The sequence below is a fragment of the Gymnoscopelus braueri genome (assembly GCF_963280865.1).
Source record: "Gymnoscopelus braueri genome assembly, chromosome: 11".
Lineage (NCBI taxonomy): Eukaryota > Metazoa > Chordata > Actinopteri > Myctophiformes > Myctophidae > Gymnoscopelus > Gymnoscopelus braueri.
The window spans coordinates 14,203,923-14,223,903 of NC_137613.1; the positions used below are offsets into that span (position 1 = coordinate 14,203,923).

The 19,981-nt window shown below is 45.0% G+C and overlaps 1 protein-coding gene across 1 annotated transcript; it reads left to right on the forward strand.

Annotated features, from left to right (window-relative positions):
• Nucleotides 1-8,873: 8,873 nt before the first annotated feature.
• Nucleotides 8,874-19,900, forward strand: dclk3 (doublecortin-like kinase 3; the record flags this gene model as incomplete). The annotated part of the gene is made up of 7 exons (XM_080442517.1): nt 8,874-8,940; nt 11,880-12,121; nt 14,593-14,724; nt 15,801-17,051; nt 17,648-17,780; nt 18,704-18,871; nt 19,173-19,900. 7 exons carry the CDS (start codon nt 8,874-8,876, stop codon nt 19,898-19,900), a joined length of 2,721 nt encoding a protein of 906 aa, XP_080298643.1.
• Nucleotides 19,901-19,981: the final 81 nt, after the last annotated feature.

Consider the following 19,981-nt stretch of genomic DNA (forward strand, 5'->3'; position numbering starts at 1 on the left):
ACAAAAATGTCCTGGGGACGTTTCCATTGTGGTTTAAGTGGTTAAGTGATTAAGTAAAGAATCAGCGTACTTCTTCCTCCACCACAGACTGTCCTCTCCTCTCACAGGGATAGAAGCAGAACATGAGGAGACAGCAGTGAGTGAGTGAAGAATGTGCACGTCTCTCTCCCACAGTGTCTTTCCTGGGTGTGTCCACAAATGTGTGTGAACGGGACAACAAGCAAAGACATCTGGACACTCTGACTCTGTAGGCTCACACGCACATGCACACGCACAAACACACACACACACACACACACACACACACACACACACACACACACACACACACACACACACACACACACACACACACACACACACACACACACACACACACACACACACACACACACACACACACACACACACGCTTGTAAGTACATCAACATTTCAGGACAGGGATTTTATGAATGTCATTTAAAAAAATAACCCTTTGTGCGACACTGGTATGCAACTAAGTATAATAATTCAGACATAACTCTAACCCCTAAACCTATAACCTCTGATTGCCTAATCCTAACCATAACCCCAACCTGAATCTTTTCCTAACTCTAAACATTTTTTGTTGACAACAAAACAACCATTTCTCTCATTTTTAGGACCAGGAAAATCATCTTTTTCTCATATTCTGTATACTGTGAGGACATTTGTGACCCTCGCAAGTATAATAATACACACACACACACACACACACACACACACACACACACACACACACACACACACACACACACACACACACACACACACACACGTCACACACACACGTCACACACTCACGCCCCTCTCACTTGAGGAGGTCAGATCAAATTAGGTCAAAAGGAATTACATCAAGAGGACAAAATAAGGTCAAAGTGTCTCTTTGTGTGATTGCAACACTTTGAACATTTGTTTATCGAAAGAGGCCTCTGTTACCAATACAATACACTTTGTGTATGTTTGTGTGTGTGTCTGTGTGTGTGTGTGTGTGTGTGTGTGTGTGTGTGTGTGTGTGTGTGTGTGTGTGTGTGTGTGTGTGTGTGTGTGTGTGTGTGTGTGTGTGTGTGTGTGTGCGCGCGTGTGTGTGTGTGTGTGTGTGTGTGTGTGTGTGTGTGTGTGTGTGTGTGTTACCTCAGTATAAGGGTCATAGACAGGGTTTGAAATAGACACGAGTTCTAAAGGAAGCCTCACTTGAGAAATGTATGGGAGCTCTTTGCTCCGCTTGGAACGTCACTCTCAGCTGAAAGAGTGAGGTTCCAAATGGAGCTACCTAGGGAGCTCTAAAATATTCAGGGTTCCCTTGGTCATGAAAGCGGCCTAATATACGTATACAGGATGTCACGTGACAAAAAGAATACAAGCTAACAACACGTTGCTCCGTGATACGTTGTTAGCTTGTAGATCTGTTCTTTTTGCCATGTGACACCTTCCCTCGAGGCTGTCTTCATTGCCTCATTATTGCACCATATGATAGGCCAGGAAATGGAGTCACAAGTAGGCTTACAAACATCATACATAGTATGTTGGCTTGGAGTGTCTTCTGGTGTTTGAGGCCGTAGGGCATGTTCATAACTGTTATGGGATGCAACCTCGGTCTGGTCTGTTGAACAAGGTAATGCAAGCCATAGCCTGTCCACTGTACGTTTGCATTTTAATCGTTTCTTGGTGGAGAGTGATTAATTCACTCATTGCCATGGTGAATCTGTCAGGGTTGGAAACCCTCAAAGATGAAAAAGTGTGGAAGCTCAGGTGCACAGACAAAACAAAGTTTATTGACACAAAAACTGAAAAAAGAAATCTAAAAACCAAGAAGGTCTAACAAAGCCACCCAAAACTAACAAACCACAGTTGATCACAAGTAGGCTAAAGTCATACAATTACAGAGGACCTAAAAAAGTATGTCGAACAATTTTGTCCAATCTGTATGGTAGAGTATGTTAATAGTATACAATATAACTTATACAATTTGGGTGGTTATATTTTGTCTCCCTGCTCTTCTATTGAGACATTTAGATAGGGTCAAAGGTCATGTCTCCCCTAGACACAGGATCTGACAATTCATCCCCTGAGCAAGCAGGCAGGCTCGATTTCAGCACTTGCGCAGGAAACCGGGTTCAAATTCGGGGTAGAAGCGAAAAGTTACATAGTGCAGCTTTAAGTGGCCCAGCAGCCCCTCCTTTACCAGCTGCAACAAAAAAGTCAGGAACACACAAGTAACATTTTGAATGCATAAGACTTTCACTTGTAACACAGTATTTCTAAAATTGTCAACTATTAATTGTCATATTAAGGTATGTCAAAACTTTAGTACTTTTACTCAAGTCAAATTTTGGAATACAGGCCTTTTACTATGTAACAGAGTATTTTTATATATTGTTGTATCGCTACCTTTACTATAAGATAAATAAATACAATAAAAAAAAAGGTCTATGTACTTCTTCCATCACAGCCCATAGTGCTCCCTGGAAAGCACAGTGTAATTTGAACATTTATTCCACCACTTGCTTACAATATCCTCTGGTGAACCAGCTGTAATAGGAGAGAGGAGAGAGAGAAGAGGGGAGAGAGAGGAGAGAGAGAGAGAGAGAGAGAGAGAGAGAGAGAGAGAGAGGAGAGAGAGAGAGAGAGAGAGAGAGAGGTAGAGAGAGAGAGAGAGAGAGAGAGAGAGAGAGAGAGAGAGAGAGAGAGAGAGAGAGAGAGGGGGAGAGAGGGGAGAGAGAGGCATTAGTCAAAAGCACAACAATGATGAGTCAAGCTCTGTTAGATTATCTGCCAGACAGATGTCCTTTTAACTAACTCTGTGATCTCAGGGGGGATTCCTACAGTATGCAGAAGGCCAGACTGATCACCAAAAACAAAGACAAAAAGCTAAACCTGTTTGATTGATTGAATACTTAGTCAGAAATGTAAACAGCATGAGGTACAGTCAGACATCACAGCTCGTCTCTTCGTGCCGCTTGTACATCTGCTATTTTTGAAAATTCTTGACAAATATTGAATATTGAATTTCTTTTAACATAAATCTTCTCTTCCGGGGGGTAGCCTTGCACAAAACATTTTCAGATGGGGGTCCGCGGCCAAATACATATCAAATTGGGGGTCCTTGACTTGAAAACTTTTGAGATCCCATGCTTCACTGTATGGATGATAGTACAGTGCAACTTTCCTGAGGAGGAGAAAGGAGTAGACAGCCTTATGTCAAATATTTGGAGTGGGAGCGCCGGTCTCTAGACAGCTAGGGTCTGACCCTCGGGGAAAACAGTGCTTGATGTGGATGTGGATGTGAGTGCATGTGCATGTGCATATGCATATGCGTGTGTGTGCGTGTGTGTGCGCACGTGTGCGCGTGTGCATGTGTCACGTGTGTTATGTCAGGTGTGAGTGTGAGAGCCTCCCTTTGTCAAGATATTACACGTACACGTAGGTCCTCACCTCTGATGACCCAGAGTAGGCTACTGCTGTTAAAAAAAGGAAATACACACATATATATAGATAGATAGATAGATAGATAGATAGATAGATAGATAGATAGATAGATAGATAGATAGATAGATAGATAGATAGATAGATAGATAGATAGAGATATAGATAGAGATATATAGGCAATGTTCCAGCTGTCTAATCAGGAACTAATTTATTATTGTGGGAGACCAACTTGAATTAAATTACAAACAATTAAGCTGGTGGAATAGAAAACACAGAAAACATTACTTGTGGATTTGTGGGTAACAGGAACACAAGTCGATATGTAGGCCATCATCCCCCTCTGCTGGTCATACCTGTAAAGTGTTTTTTTTTTGTTTCTCATAATGTTTAGCAGTCAGAAGATAAGATAAATTGCAGGGTTAGTATATATAATTTAAAAATACATGGTAAATACAGGTATGGACTGTAGAATGAGAATGAGTGCCATCATGATCATTTAAAATGGACAACTTTACAAATAATAAACCATAACCAAAATGTCCTCAATGGCAGGTGTTAAATGCTGTGATAACATCCAAATGTTTCCCAGGGCCCTGCCCTGGTCTGACGGTGACCAGTGAAACAGTCACATTCATAGATTTGTTTTAATCATTTGATTAATTATTAGATGCTGGATGCTGGATGCTGAAGAAGGCCGGACTCAGTCCACGGCCCCTCACTCTGGCCTACAGAGGACTCGTTGAAAGCATCCTCACCAGCGGTATCACGGTGTGGTATGGAAACACTACCCAAGCTGAGAGGAAATCGCTCCAACGAGTCATCAAAACTGCAGAGAGGATTATTGGAGCAGATCTCCCTGCCATGGACATAATCTACACACAACGCTGTAGGAGGAGAGCAAAGAGCATCCTTGAGGATCAACATCATCCTGCTCACCCTCTGTTCGTGTGGAGGGACTCAGGACACAACCTGAGACACCACAGGCCAGAGAGCATCTCCACCCACACAACACGCTTTTTTAACAGCTTTTTTCCTGCCACTGTGCGCTTAGTAGCCGAGGACATTAGGGACGGTAGTCAATATGACAGATGAACTGAATCAGAGCAGATGAACTAAATTAGGACAGATCATGATAAGATGAATTGCACCACTATTTGCACTGTTTTTAGACTATGATGTGCTTATTTATTATATTTGATATTTGTCTTAGGTAATGTGGTAGGATATATGTAGGATTATAGGATGTACTGTATGTTTTCTCTGTATTTGTATTTGTCTTCTTTTTAAAATGCTGACCCTGGGAGCTGAGCTCCAAAATTTCCTATGCACTTGTGCAAATGGCAAATAAAGTCTATTCTATTCTATTCTATTCTAGATAACAGAAAGTGCGATACACCACAGGCCTCAGAATTACAAGCATGGGCTCGGCTCCTCAGTCTACCCACCACAACTAAACCCACAGGGAAGCCAAAGTATAATGTCCGGGCCTGATCAGATCACTCATCAGAACTTTTACTACTTAAAGGAGTAGTTCACCCCCAATCTTTCCGCCGGTCATCAAATTATTGGCTAACGAATGCGACAAAAACAAAACAATCTCCATGATTTCAATGCTTCATGGGGTGTGTAATTGATAGAAAGTAAGTAATCTTTTTGGGGTGAACTATTACTTTAAGCTCTACAGCAAGGGTTCCCAAACTTTTCAGGCCACGACCCCCCAAAATAATCATAATTGAACTGGGGACCCCTCCACCCTGACAAGCACTTGGAATGGTAGGAGTTGGGGCATTACATTTTATAGTTTGACTCGGTTTCACAGACAGACATTGTGAAAATAGCCGAACTACGAGCTCACAACGCCTCACACTTCAAGACGTTGTGAGATGGAGGGAATCTGGGCTTTGGGTGAGAGCTATGTGTGGAATGTGTGATAGATGGTTCATGTACGCTGTGTGTTGGTGTTTTGTGTTTTTGTGTGTCGAAACCTGCAGGACGAATAGTTATTGCAACCCCGGTGGCAACGAATGGGAACGTAAACAAAACAAATAAACAAATCGCTTAAAATAATGCAAGGCTATTATCATAGCCCTGCTAGCATCCTGAGACACACACACACACACACACACACACACACACACACACACACACACACACACACACACACACACACACACACACACACACACACACACACACACACACACACACACACACACACACACACACACACACGCACACACACACACACACACACACACACACACACACACACACACACACACACACACACACACACACATACACTCAAATAAAGACACACTTGCAAACACACACCCTGCGGGGTCTTTTTGTATGAATCCAGGATGAGCAGCCGGGATAGGATCGGTTGCTCAGTGACCCAGTGTTAGCAGGGTAACCTTGGAAACACACCCATGGGGGGGTGGGGCGGGGCGAGGGGTTACGAACCGGAGACAAACCGGACACTGCACGCCTGTGTGTAACACACACACACACACACACACACACACACACACACACACACACACACACACACACACACACACACACACACACACACACACACACACACACACACACACACACACACACACACAGAATGTATCCTGATCCCTTCTGGAAACTACACAGGAACCTTTGAGAGGGCCAGGATTCCTTCATCTAACCCTCTTTTCTATTGTTTTCAGAAAATTGAGGAAAACAACATTCATGTCAGTTCCCCCGAAGCAGTGGTTCTCAAACGGATCCCCATAACTCTGAGAGTATATAAACGAAACCATTTGGTTACATTTGTACACTGTCAGAGTTACAGGCCTGTACATGTCCATTTTGGACACAGTCCATTTTGGACACTTCCCCTGACAGATTCAGATTTAGATCTTAGTTGGAAAACTGCCATAATTGCATGTCATCAGAGTTTTCAACTGTTGAACACTTCTCCATTCATGTAAAAAAATAAAACACTAATATTGAAGTCTTACTCAGAATATGCAAGCAATATTATGATGCTGCCGGCACACACATGCATGCTTTCTGCAAAGACTTTGCCTGCAATGTTGTAGGTCCCAACTTAAGTAGGCATGAATAAAATGCCGAAACAAGATTGCCGCCACTAATAATTAGGTGCACGTTCACACTTGACACCGATATCAAATATGTCAACACATTGCCTGCAAATCTTGATGTTGATATTTTGATGTATATGAATGTAAATATGGCTGCCACAGGCAATCTCCCAGAATGAATTGCTCACTCACGGTGCATTATTATATTACTATTGCATATGTAAGCGGTATCCATCATCTCCCTCTTCTCTTCTCTTCTCTTTGTGTGATCCTTCCATCACTTTACATTAGAAAGTGTGGTGATACATTACAACTGTCAACTGTCAAAATCGTCCTAGAGGTGATTTTTGTTTTGCAAAAAAAGGTACGGTAAGCTGAATCTTCTTTCAAAACCTTTTTCCGTATAAGATGTGCTTACGCAATGTCTCTTTGTGTTTTTTATGCTTTTCCACCTGCTTTGCACATTTCATTATTGGTGAAATGGTGACACATGTTGACAAGTAAAAAATATATATATCTAAAATTTGTAAAAAAAAACAATGTGATGGCGTTGGCTCTAATGCGATTTCCAATTTCAGAGCCGACAACCTTTGCTGCGTGTCACTTGTCGTCTCTCTCTCTCTCTCCCTCCCTGTTTCCTGTCAATATTCGTCATAAGTGGTTGACTTGTATTCTTTGTTTTAAAAAAAAATCCAATCTTTGTGTGTTAATCTATCCATTCAATGGCCAGCTCAGTGGCCTTGTAGTTAGAGAGTCCGCCCTGTGTTCGATTCCCCAGCCGTGTCATACCAAACACTATGAAAATGGGACCCAGTGCCTCCCTGCTTGGCACTCAGCATTAAGGGTTGGATTGGGGGGCAAGTCCCTGTCAGAGCATGTGAGCGGAGCGGGGGGAAATGCCGCTCATCGCTCCAGGGGCCTGTTGTCACGCTCGCTATCCGCTCATGTTGACCCCCCCGGGCCGCTCAGCAGCAACAAAAAAGAAGGAAAAAAATGTTGTCCTATTTGAATGAAATCTTGATCAAGGACATGCGCAGTGGACTTCTGGATGTCTGTGTGTCTGTCCGTGCGACCGGGCATGCTCAAACATGCGGGCGCCAGGCGGTCCTCGCTCCAACCTTTTTATAAACCCGCTCCCCGCACGTTAAAAATCGTCTCACTCCGCACCCCACTCCGCCCAGGCCTACCTATGCCCACCCGTGGCTACGCCCCTGCGTCCCGCTGCCGTCATCATAACCCTGCCGAAACCAACAGTTCTTAAGTACAGACCCATGTCACCAGGGGTGCAATGCTCACTGGACGGCCTTGCTCTCAGAGTTAAATTAATAATGAGGACTTAATTGTGTAGGCTACAACCTTTATGACAAGCTGTTTTGTATTTGTATTATTAGTTTTTTGGGCTCTCCCCTATTTTGTATTTTCTTATGTTGTGTGTTTTCAATGCACCTAAAAAGCAGACCCTCTGCGTCTGCTGAAGCGGTGCCTGCCTCCGTGACCTTCTATAGGCCTAAAGGTCACAGGATGTTTCTTGTACATTGTGGTAACGAGGCTCCGCATCTTTTGTTCCAATCAACGCAACCAAATCACTCCTAACTAGCGGTAAACCTAATAGACTAGGCCTACGTAAGACGGGTTCGGTTTTCCATTCGCCCCAGTCTCAATCAACTTTCACAAGCAACTCCTCCATCTCCTCTCCTTCAATACGAGACGACTCCTCCTCCAACGTAACCATAGCGACCACCACCGCTCGACCACTGTTGCCAGATTCTGTGAGAGAAACAAGCAACCAGGTCTAGGAGAACAGGCCCAAAAGATGCGACGTAGGTAGGCCACATGAGCACTTTAAACATATACCTACAAGCTCACAATGCGTCGCATTGCTTGTAGATCTGCTATTTTAAATACAATCCTGGGGGGAAAAGGGAAGAATTTGGAATATTTTAACATCGCAAATCTTGTATGGGGTCCCTGGCACCAAATAAGCTTAGCTAACACTTTAGAAACAAGACCAAATAAACAACTAGCCTACACTTTAGAAACAAGCCCAAATAAGCTACTACACTTTAGAAACAAGCCCCCAAAAAAACCCTGCAACCATCAATATTTACAAGCAACTTAACAGAAAAACAAGCCCAAAGTCGCTTATAATAAGCTGGACATGGCAACACGGCGCTAGACCAACCAGACTGTGTTTATCCGGTGGGTTCAGCGTGTGGCTGCCCATGCATCCCGGACCGGGACCCGGCCAGAGGAGAGGTTATGACGGACACTAGGCTGCCTGCCGGTCGGTGAAGTAAAGGAGAATAATACCGTTTTCGCTGGATCCACCCGGATCGTCAATTTATGACGCCCGCGTGGAGAGCGCGCCACGGCTGCTGCGACGCGCCGGGCGCGCGGTGGAGACCAGCAGGTGAGTCAGTCAGTGCATGCAGCCTGGAGATGATGATGATGATGATGATGATGATGATGATGGAGTGAACAGATTTTGACGGTGGAAAGTAACTAAGTAGTGAAGTGTACTCAAGTACTGTACTCTTAAGTAACATTTTGAGTGACTTTTACTTTACTGGAATGTTTCAAATTTTCTGTACTTTTACTTCTACCCCACTACATCTCAGAGGCAAATATTATACTTTTTTATTCCACCCACTACAATTATTTGAGAACTTTAGTTATTAGTTATTTTTGTAGATTTTTATTATTATTACAAAACATACATTAACCACTTTAGCCTTATATACTTCGGCCATTTGAAATGAGCCGATCTACAAGCTCACAACGCTTCACATGTGAGCTTGTATCTGCCATTTTCAAAGGATTTTTATACATTTGGAAACATGCGAAATGGGACATTCTGCACAATGAGTAGCCTTCGTACTTTAAGTACATTTTGATGCCAATACCTTTGCACTTTTACTCAAGTAGGCCTACATTTAGAATTCCGGACTTTTACTTGTAACAGAGTATTTCTACATAGTTTCTGCAGTATTGATATTTTCACTTAAAGGATCTACACCATGAATTTTTTTTTTTTTTTTATATTTAATATCATATGGTGTATGTCCCTCAAACCTTTTTCAAAAGGTTTGAGCCTAAATCATCACTCAGATATACTCATCCCAAGTCAATTGTCTCTGGCTTATACAGCACTTTCAGCTGCAATACCAAAACGTCCTCTTGGGCAGGGGGGGGGCTACTGAGCAATTCTGTCTGGCCAGCATCAATGCAAGTGATGTCACTTGCATTGCCATTCTGAAATGGCCTGTTCAGACACGCCCATTCTGAAAATCTCTGAAATGAGAATGAATGACTGAATGTTAAAAAAGAAAAAAAATGAAATTCATGGTGTAGACCCTTTAAAAATTGGAGTACTTTTTCCACCACTGGATTTTGACCTAACGTAACCGTCCAGGGCAGATAACCATCAACAACTTAACGACAGATTAAGCTGCTTTTTTGGCCCTATGATCAAGTGGGGAAAACAGTCTCTTCTTTCAACGTTGTGATGCTGCAGATGAAACGTCTCTCTGTGAGCAGGCAGAGAGGCTGCAGCCTCAGCACTATACTGCTGCCTATAACAAACAGGCTGCTTATTCCTTGACTGGCAACAGCTGTCTCTTTTATGAGGTGTTTATATGGGGGTCATGGAGTTGTGTCAGTGTCTGTCTGTGAAAAGACTGTATTGTCAAAGCAAGGCAGTGTGTGTGTGTGTGTGTGTGTGTGTGTGTGTGTGTGTGTGTGTGTGTGTGTGTGTGTGTGTGTGTGTGTGTGTGTGTGTGTGCGTGTGCGCGCGCGCGCGCGTGCGCGTGCGTGCGTGTGTGCATTAGTGTGGTCACTCTCCTGGGGCCTGTGGTGTCTTGTTATAAAAGGGGGGCCCTTGGTGGTTAGAGGTAGGGTCTTGTGTTTCTTTCTGTCTGTTCTTCTGCTATTGCCTCAAACAAACTCCCACACTGACTGAGGAGAGATAACATCTCTCTCTCTCAATTCAATTCAATTCAAAGGAGCTTTATTGGCATGAGGAAACATACGTTTACATTGCCAAAGCAAAAGTGTAACAGAACAATCAAAACAAAACAATGTAGCCTATGTACAATTAAATATTAAATATGAATGGGAATAAAGAAATGTGCAAACAGAGCTGTGTTACATTGCAACTTAGAGGGAAGACTATCTTCTCTCTCTCTCTCTCTCTCTCTCACCCTCTGTCTCTCACAAACTCTGTCCTTCTCCATGTCAGAAAGTGAAACGCCAAAGATGCTGTGTGTCTCCGTTGCTTCATTAGCCATGCAGCCTCGGCAAAGAACTAACGAGGGCAAGCTTTTGTTCAGGTCTGTGTGTGTGTGTGTCTGTGTGTGTGTGTGTGTGTGTGTGTGTGTGTGTGTGTGTGTGTGTGTGTGTGTGTGTGTGTGTGTGTGTGTGTGTGTGTGTGTGTGTGTGTGTGTGTGTGTGTGTGTGTGCGTGCGTGTGCGTGTGTGTAGCAGTGGTGTGAAGTAACTAAGTACATTTACTCAAGTACTGTACTTAAGTACAATTTTGAGGTATTTTTTACTTTACTGGAGTTTTTCAAATTTTCGGTATTTTTTACATCTACTCCACTACATCTCAGAGTCAAATATTATACTTTTACTCCACTACAATAATTTGAAAACTTTAGTTACTATAGTTTCTAGATTTTGATTATTATTCCAAAAGATACATTACCCACTTCAGCCTTATATACATTTTGGCCATTTGAAAATAGCCGATCTACAAGCTCACAATGCGTTGCTGATGCGACGCATTGTGTGCTTGTAGATCTGCTATTTTCAAAAGGTTTTTAAACATTTGAAAAATTTTGAAAAGTATGTATAATAAGTACCTTTGCTTTTGGGACTATAAGTACATTTTGATGCCGATACTTCTGTACTTTTACACTTTTAATTCCGGACTTTTACTTGTCACAGGGTATTTCTACGTTGCAGTATTGATACTTTCACTTAAGTAAAGAATGTGAGTACTTTTTCCACCACTGGTGTGTAGTGTGTGTGTGTGTGTGTGTTGAAAGAGAGATACGCACAGTACGCACAGTATGTGTCTTAAGGAAGCGTATAAATAATTCAGCCATGAGCGCAAGGTTCTCAAAGAATCTCAAATGGCTCATGCACTCATTCCACGGGATGGAAAACACTCAAATCTGATCAGCCGGATTTGTTTTCACATGCACGTGCAGCGCACACACACACGCGCGCGCGCGCGCGCACACATGATGAGGAAGGAACCAGTGTTGCGTTTCTTATGAGTTTTTCTTTGTATGCTATGAAATGGACTCTCTCTCTCTCTGTCTCTTGTCTGTGTCTCTCGTTCATTCAGGTCCTCTCGGGGCCCTGTCGAAGGGCGTAGCAGCAGCAGGTGGGGGCGGTCCCAAAACGTGGCCCCCGCACGTACCCCACCCGGCACGGGCGGCGGCGGCCCCCAGGATCCAGTGTCCGCCTCCACCTCCTCTCTTCCCTGCTACCCTGCCTTTGTTCCACAGCCGCCACGCGGAACATGGTGCGGAGCGCCCGCGTCTGGTGACCGTGGTCCGGCCTTACAGTCAGGGCGTCCTGCGGAAGGTATTAGGCTGCACCTATACTTCTCAGTGTCAATTTCACACAGAGAGGCCTGAGGTTCCGATTCTGCTAAATGTCTTCTAAATCCTAAACGGTTTTCTGAAAAACGTATGTTTCAGTGTGTTTCAGTATGTATCAGTGGTTTTCAAACGTTTTCATGTCAAGGACCCCCAAAATTATATGTATTTGGCCGCAGACCCCCATCTCAAAATTTGTTGTGAAGAAGCAAAGATTTTAGTTAAAAATGTTTGCTTTAAAACAATATATATTCAAAGATTTGCACACATTTTCACGATTTTTCAAAAATAGCAGATCTACAAGCTCATAGCGCGGCACTCGGTGCCGCGCTATGAGCTTGTATATCTGCTATTTTTGAATAGCCAAAGTGTAAAATAATGCTTTTTAGCTCAAATAAAAAAATGACACAGATGCTTCTTCAGGTCTTAATGGGTTAACACAGAGATCGGAATCAGAATCAACTCAAGAATCAAGGCAGGATAGCAAGGATAATTCAATTAAATCTTTATTTCAGACCCAAGGGAGATCCATATCACAGTAAGAACACGATACAAAAGAAATACAATAAAAAGACTTCCACCATGTTCAGTTTCGAACATACAGACAAGTGCGCCAATGGTTCCACAGTCTCTTTTCTCTCTTGAAGAAATCAATCAAACCGTAAAAGAGCAACATGTCAAGGGATCAGATATCTATACATAATTCATATAGCATAATCCAGCTGGTACAGTAGGCTAGACATAAGGTGCATATTGTTAAGACACAAAGGTGGTTGCACTTCGGTGGGTCCACACGGCAGCAGGTAGGCTATAGTACATGAGGTCAGACATTATCAGTGCGTTGTTCATGAGATGAAGTGCAAACAGAATCTCAACGCATTGTTCAGGTTCAATCGTCAGGGGAGATTTAGCCTTTTGGGCTTCAGGCTGAGCTACTCTGCTATACATTCACCAACCCCCCCCCCTGACAGGGAAACCCAGTCTGAATCACAGCACCAATGTAACACCGGAGATTCAAACATGAGTCTCCTGTGGGTCTAGGTCTAGAAGGAATCTCCCCCTCCACCGCCGGCAAGGGAAGATGTTAGGCTTTTGTGCTTCAGGCTGAGCTACTCTGCTACGCATGGACGCAGCCCTACATGCCATGGGTTTGTAAACCAATTATGATACGGCCCTAATTGGACTTCATGGTCCATTTATGCTACTGTATTTAAAGACATGTACAAACAACACCAGATGTATTTTATGTCCGTGCGAATCCCCTCCTGCCCAGTCCTGAGTGGGTGGAGCCTGAGCTCACTCCATTTATTTGCTTGAGAGGCATGATGGTGTGTACTGTTGGCTGTACTGTTCTCCTAATTTCCTTTGACGCATTCTTGGCCTAAACATCATCTCATCCTCCAGTGTATGCCATTGTATAAATCATTATTCTGCCATCATTATAAATATGGGCTCGACTTCTATCCATCTGGTCCACTCTTGCTATGTCATTATTCCGACGGCCCATTATTGGTCCGACTGGCCCCATTATAACTAACCCTATCCTCACACTAACCTACCAGTCGGAATAATGGGATGTCGGAAATTCAAAGATCAGGGTTTTATTGCTAGCCGAGTGAACAACAAAAAATGGCAAAAAGGCAAAAGCAGGCATTAGGTAAAACAAACAATTTGGCCAAAACTTGAGGCCAAGGTTTAGGCTGGCTGAGCAAGTGAGGCAAAGTCCATGGAAGCCCGCCAAAACGGAGCAGGCAACAGGGCAGGAATCTGGGTTAGAAAAAAGCACAACCCTTTACAAGAATCCAGAGGAAAGCAGAGCTTATATTCACCTGTTTCCTAGGCTGTGTGTTTTCCACTTCCTGTCGATTTCATTGGATATCATTGGTCATCTGACCAGTTTCATTGGATTTCATTGGATCAAATCGACAGGAAGTGGAAAACACACAGCCTAGGAAACAGGTGAATAGGGGATACCAGATTGCTGAAGAGCTGCAGCTGATGAGGAGCCACACCCCTGTCTCCAGTCACCCAATCAATCACACACACACACACACACACACACACACACACACACACACACACACACACACAGACAGGGAGACTAGGAAGAGGTGGCACTGGCATGTGAGCTGATGTAACAAGTGCGCTATCGAACACATGTTGAAGGGGGGGGGGGCTGCTTGAAGGGGAGGCATAGGGGGCTTTTATACCATTATACCAGAATGCATCAAAGGAAAACAGGAGACCTAAAGTACTAAACAGCATGCCTCTCAAACAAAGGAATGGCGTGAGTGCCTTCATAAATAAACATGAGATTCATTCAGCAATTATGCATTATGTGTGAAATATATGTAGATTTTGATTAGGTAAGTCCATTACTGAAGTCACAAAATCATTAGGAAAGAAATTTATGCCATGATTGAACACAATCTCATTTCCTGTGTCTCCGTTTCCCAGGTAACCGTGTTGTTGAACCGTAGAGGCGTCGTGTCCTTTGAGCAGCTGCTATTGGATGTCTCCGAGGCCCTGGGCTTTCCTCGCTGGCACAGAGCCAGGGTCACTCGCCTCTACACACCCCACGCCCGAGAAGTGAGGATAAACACGTGTCCACGGCAAACACCTCGTGTACAGTATATGTACAAACACATCTACAGTAACTCTTGTCATTCAAATGCAGTGAAAACCCAGGGTTGTATGTTTTAGCTGAAAGAGAGGCAGACAAAAATAATAAGGTGTGGACAGAAGAGTCACAAAGGGGCCACAAATGGGGTAGTCAATGATGACTCACACACAGTGGACAGTTTTTTCCCATTGTTCGGCACTTGAAGAAGGTCAAATACAGCATGTGTCATTTCATAACAATGACACATAACACATGCTGAGGATTTTCTCGCATTTTTTGGACTCTTCTTCATCTACACAACGTTTCAACAACAGTTATTCCAGTGCACAGAAGACTCACTCATTGCTTATAGATAAGAGATATATCACATGCACATCCACAGTATCAAGGTCCAGGACAAACAGAAAATCAGCATAAAGAAAACTATGGATGCTAATTTACTCCCACTGTTTATTGCTAGTTCAAAGTTTCAATCACGTCTGGATCGTCATCATCATTCCTGATGAAGACATGTTTGAAACCTTGAACTCGCAATGAACAATAGGAGCAATTTAGCAGTGTGCCGACTTTATTATTTTCTTTAATGTGAATAGAACCACAAATGGTTCTGTTAGCAATACGCTGTAACATGTAGTTTCATATTTCCCCAATCATAATATGTGTAATTCTTTATTGGGAATAACCCCTTGAGATGAACCATCTCGTTTTCAAGGGGATCCACAGATTACAGAATACATAATACATAGACTTAGACAAATTCAAACAACATCAACCAAGGTAGGAAAACAAAACAAACATACAACAATAACACAACTATACACAGAGCACATATATAAATCATTGCGTCATAGATCTGTTATAATGATTATTAGTCAAAACCTGAACAGGTCATCTCAAGGTGAGAGGACAGCGCCGTTTGAAACAATTGAAAAGATGAGAAGAAGTCCAATATGACAAGGACTAACGTGGTCTTTGAAACTTCTCACTTGTTGGCGAAGTTGTAAAGTCATAATTGTTTTGTTGTCTTTTCCCACTCCCCCAGGTGAAGGGTGTGTGTGACTTCTTCCGCGGCGAGGTGGCCTTCTTGGCGTTGGGGAAGGCCCGTCCGGAGCTGCAGAGCGTCCTCGAGGCCCTGGAGGAGCTCTTCCCGGAACATTCCCGGTACCGCGCCGACGCCTTCCGGGCCTGGGAACGGAGGCTCCGCCCGGCGCCGGATAAAGCCTCCAAGACCGACAGCGGGTACAGCGAGGGAACGGACAGCAGCGGGACGCAGACGCACCCCGACACCCAGGAGGGGGACACACGCAACACGCATGTTGCCAAGTGTCATCACAGAACACACAGACTAACGCAACCACCGCAACATACACACACACACAGGAAGGGAAATTACAACTCGGACCCATGCACGCACCCTCATGACGGTAAGTATGTTTGCAGACAGCCCACTCACCCGCCCAATCACCTGCAAAGAGTCCAGGTGAGAGACGGGGCCAAAGAGAGGAAGCCTTCTCTCGTTGGTCCGTTTAAACCGGACGAGGGGCGGAGAGAGACAAACAGGAGAGAGACCCCCTCTCCTGCTCTGTGTAGGAACTGCTTAGCGGGCGGCGGTGCTAAATATCAGACTTTAGAGAGGCCCAAGCAAATACCAGCCAAGGTCCCGCTGCCCCCCGTGACACGGAAGCAAAAAGGAAGTCCGTTTAAAGAGCGGGAAGCAAAAGACAGAGAGATTTCTCCTCCTCCCCAGCCAATAACCAGAGACGAGGCGAAGTGCCACAAATTATTGTCAAATCCCCTCCCGGGGGTGGTGGGGCCAAAACGGGAAGAAGAAACGCAGCAGCAGAGGGTGACCTTTGGCCTCCCCGCCGACAGGAGTCACGTCGCCCTGTCGGACATCGAGCGCCTCTACGACATGGGCCGCGTGGTCGGCGACGGCAACTTCGCCGTGGTGCGGGAGTGCCGCTGCCGAGACACGGGGGAAGCCATGGCCATGAAGATCGTGGACCGCTCCAAGCTGGTGGGCCGGGAGCACATGATGCAGAACGAGCTGAGCCTCCTGGCTAGCCTGTCCCACCGCCGCATAGTGCGGCTGTTCACGCACTACCACACGCCCACCCACTCCTACCTGCTGATGGAGCTGGTGGCCGGAGGGGACCTGTTCGAGGCCATCGCAGAGAGGGGCAAGTTTCCGGAAGAAGAGGCGGGGATGATGGTGTCCGACGTGAGCGAGGCTCTGACCTACATGCACTGCAAGAGCATCGTTCACAGAGACCTGAAGCCAGAAAACCTACTCGTGAGTGACTGAAGTCAAGGGCACGTTTCAAGATTCAATATGTCTTATTTGTTATATCTCATATAGTACACAAGAGTCAAATTCTTCAGTTTTTTACCCTCAACATTGTAGAAACCATGACATAAATAACGAAATTAATAATTAAGAATAACAACAATTAAGTGCTAAAGTAAGAAATAACTAAGGCGACTGAAGGTGGTGTTTGCATGGGTCCTACTTCTAAACATGTACTGTATGTAGGTAGGTGTGTGATTGGTGCTACTGTATGTGTGATTGTGTGCGTGTGTGTGTGCTTGTGTGTGTGTGTAGCTGCCTCCACGTGTGGGTGTATGTGCTGTAGTAGGCAGACAGGCAACAGGCATACAATATAGTGTCAGTCATTCAAAACTGTTGGAAAACATCAGCCAATACGATAATATTGTTACCCCAGTTACATACATTTGTCTGGCACTAGTTTGAGTGTACCCTGTAAAAGGCCATGGACTTGTGAAAACAGAAACCATATCCTGCTCTTTCGCTTTCTCTCCTGTAAAATACATGACATGACTTTGCTGTGGACACGTGTTTATCTCTCTCTTCCTCCCACCGTTTTGCAGTTGGAACGTCAGGCCGACAGCATCAACAGGCTGAAGCTGGGGGACTTTGGTCTGGCTATGGTCGTCACAGAACCCATCTTCACCATCTGTGGTACACCCACCTACGTAGCACCAGAGATCCTCTCTGAGACAGGTCAGCGCTGCCTACTGTGTCCATCCTCTCTTTTCCGTTCATAATTCCATTTTTTAAAATTAGCTATCTGTCCTGCGGTGCATCACTTTATCAAGTCATTCCGTCTTCATGGATAACTGGGGGTTTCTTCTTCATAAGCCCCACTACTAGCAACGTAGCTCTAAGCAATGGCAAGATCGGTCCATCTGTCCGTTTCTCCACAACTTTGTCCCAAATAACATATTTTGTAAACTACTGGCTGGATTGCCATGGAATTTGCTGTGGTGGTGACGCCGTGACTTTTCATCTAACACTACCCTTGGTCATTGCACCGAAGATATCTTCAACTCAAATGGGTAGAACTCCATAAAACCTGCTGTCCGCATTCATGCATCACAGAGGATGAGCCCTATAATCATTTGAGTGACCCCATGATATAGCCTCTAGTGCCACCCTCAGGCCAAAATGGCAATCTTGCTGGCTTGCAACGTGAACCCTTACCCTACTGATTTTGGTGACCTCATTGGCCTTAAGCGCCACGCTTTGGCCAAAATATAAGGTTGGGTGTAAGGAGACTCTGCTTAGACTCTTAACCTGGTTCAGAATCAGATTCAACTTTATTGTCGCAACATTTGCAGTTTCAAGAAAAGGGTAAAGAATCGAGAAAGAAAGCAACAACGAAAACAAGTCAAGATATGTACACTTTCCCAATATAATAATACGAGCGATGTCAAATATATACATAAGATGCATGGTTAAAATAGAACTAAAATTAGACAGAAATGCTTCTTGTGCAGGTAGATTGTTCACTGTGTAGTGGATATACAGTATTAAGTCTGCTTTCGATTGCATTGGTTCCTCATTTCCTGTCACAAGTTCAACCCAGTATCTCGTTTCTCATGTCCCAGAGAGAGTAACTATTGCTTCCTCCTCTGTCCCAGCAGGTTATGGTCTTGCTGTGGACGTGTGGGCTCTAGGGGTGATCCTGTACATCCTGCTCTGTGGATTCCCTCCGTTCCGCAGCCGGGATCGTGACCAGGAGGAGCTGTTCCAGCTGATTAAACAAGGGGACCTGCACTTCCTGTCCCCCTACTGGGACTCCATCTCAGACGGTGAGACAAGCACACACGCACGCGTGCACGCACGCACACACACACGCACGCACGCACGCACGCACGCACGCACGCACGCACGCACGCACGCACGCACGCACGCACGCACACACACACACACACACACACACAGGCACACGCTCAGCATACTAACATAAAGTCGCTCTTGATGTTATTCTCTATTGAATTATTTCACTGTGTGTGTGTGTGTGTGTGTGTGTGTGTGTGTGTGTGTGTGTGTGTGTGTGTGTGTGTGTGTGTGTGTGCGTGTGCGCGTTTGTGTGTGTGCGTGTGTGTGTAGGAGCCAGAACCTTGGTCAAAGCTCTGTTGCAGGCAGATCCCACGGCACGGCTGACAGCAGCACAGACCTTACAACATCCCTGGGTCCAGGCTATGACGGCAGCCTGCAGCCAGGGGGCGCTCACAGACAAAACACATGAGAGCAACACAACAACAACAACAGCACAGTCTGGAACAGATCAGGAGACACCAGAACAGCAGAGACCTGACGCAACCGGCGACGATGAGAGACTGGCAACTGCCAACAGCAGCCATGTGGCAGATACAGACACAGCAGAGGAACAGACTCAGATTAAACCTGATAGCAGCACCAGTGAGGAAAGACCAGTACAGAGTCCGGGACCAGTCCAGGAGGACCAGGCACCAGAAACCGTCTCCGTTCGGACCACGTCACAAGAGATCAAAGCCGACAGCCTGCACACACCGTCACAGACCAGTGTTGTTGACCAGCAACAAACACAACAGACCTCCACAGACCAGGAGACGGCAGCAATGCAGGGCCCAGGGGGGGCCATACCTTCGGCTACCAGCATCGGCCCAGTCAGCCCAACCAGTTCTCTAAACCAACAGAACCAGCTTGACGATAACGCCGCCCCGGTTCAATCGCAACCAGCGGACACTAACCTCCCCACGCGGGAGGACAGCCCTCAGCAGTCTCATCCCAATTCACCGACACCTCCGCAAAACAAATCTGACCTCCATACCGACCCACCCATCGATGCATCTTAAACTCAGTCCCCCCCCCAGCCCAGCAGTGATGCACTGCATACACTATCCCCCAACCACACACGCACACACACCAAATAAAAC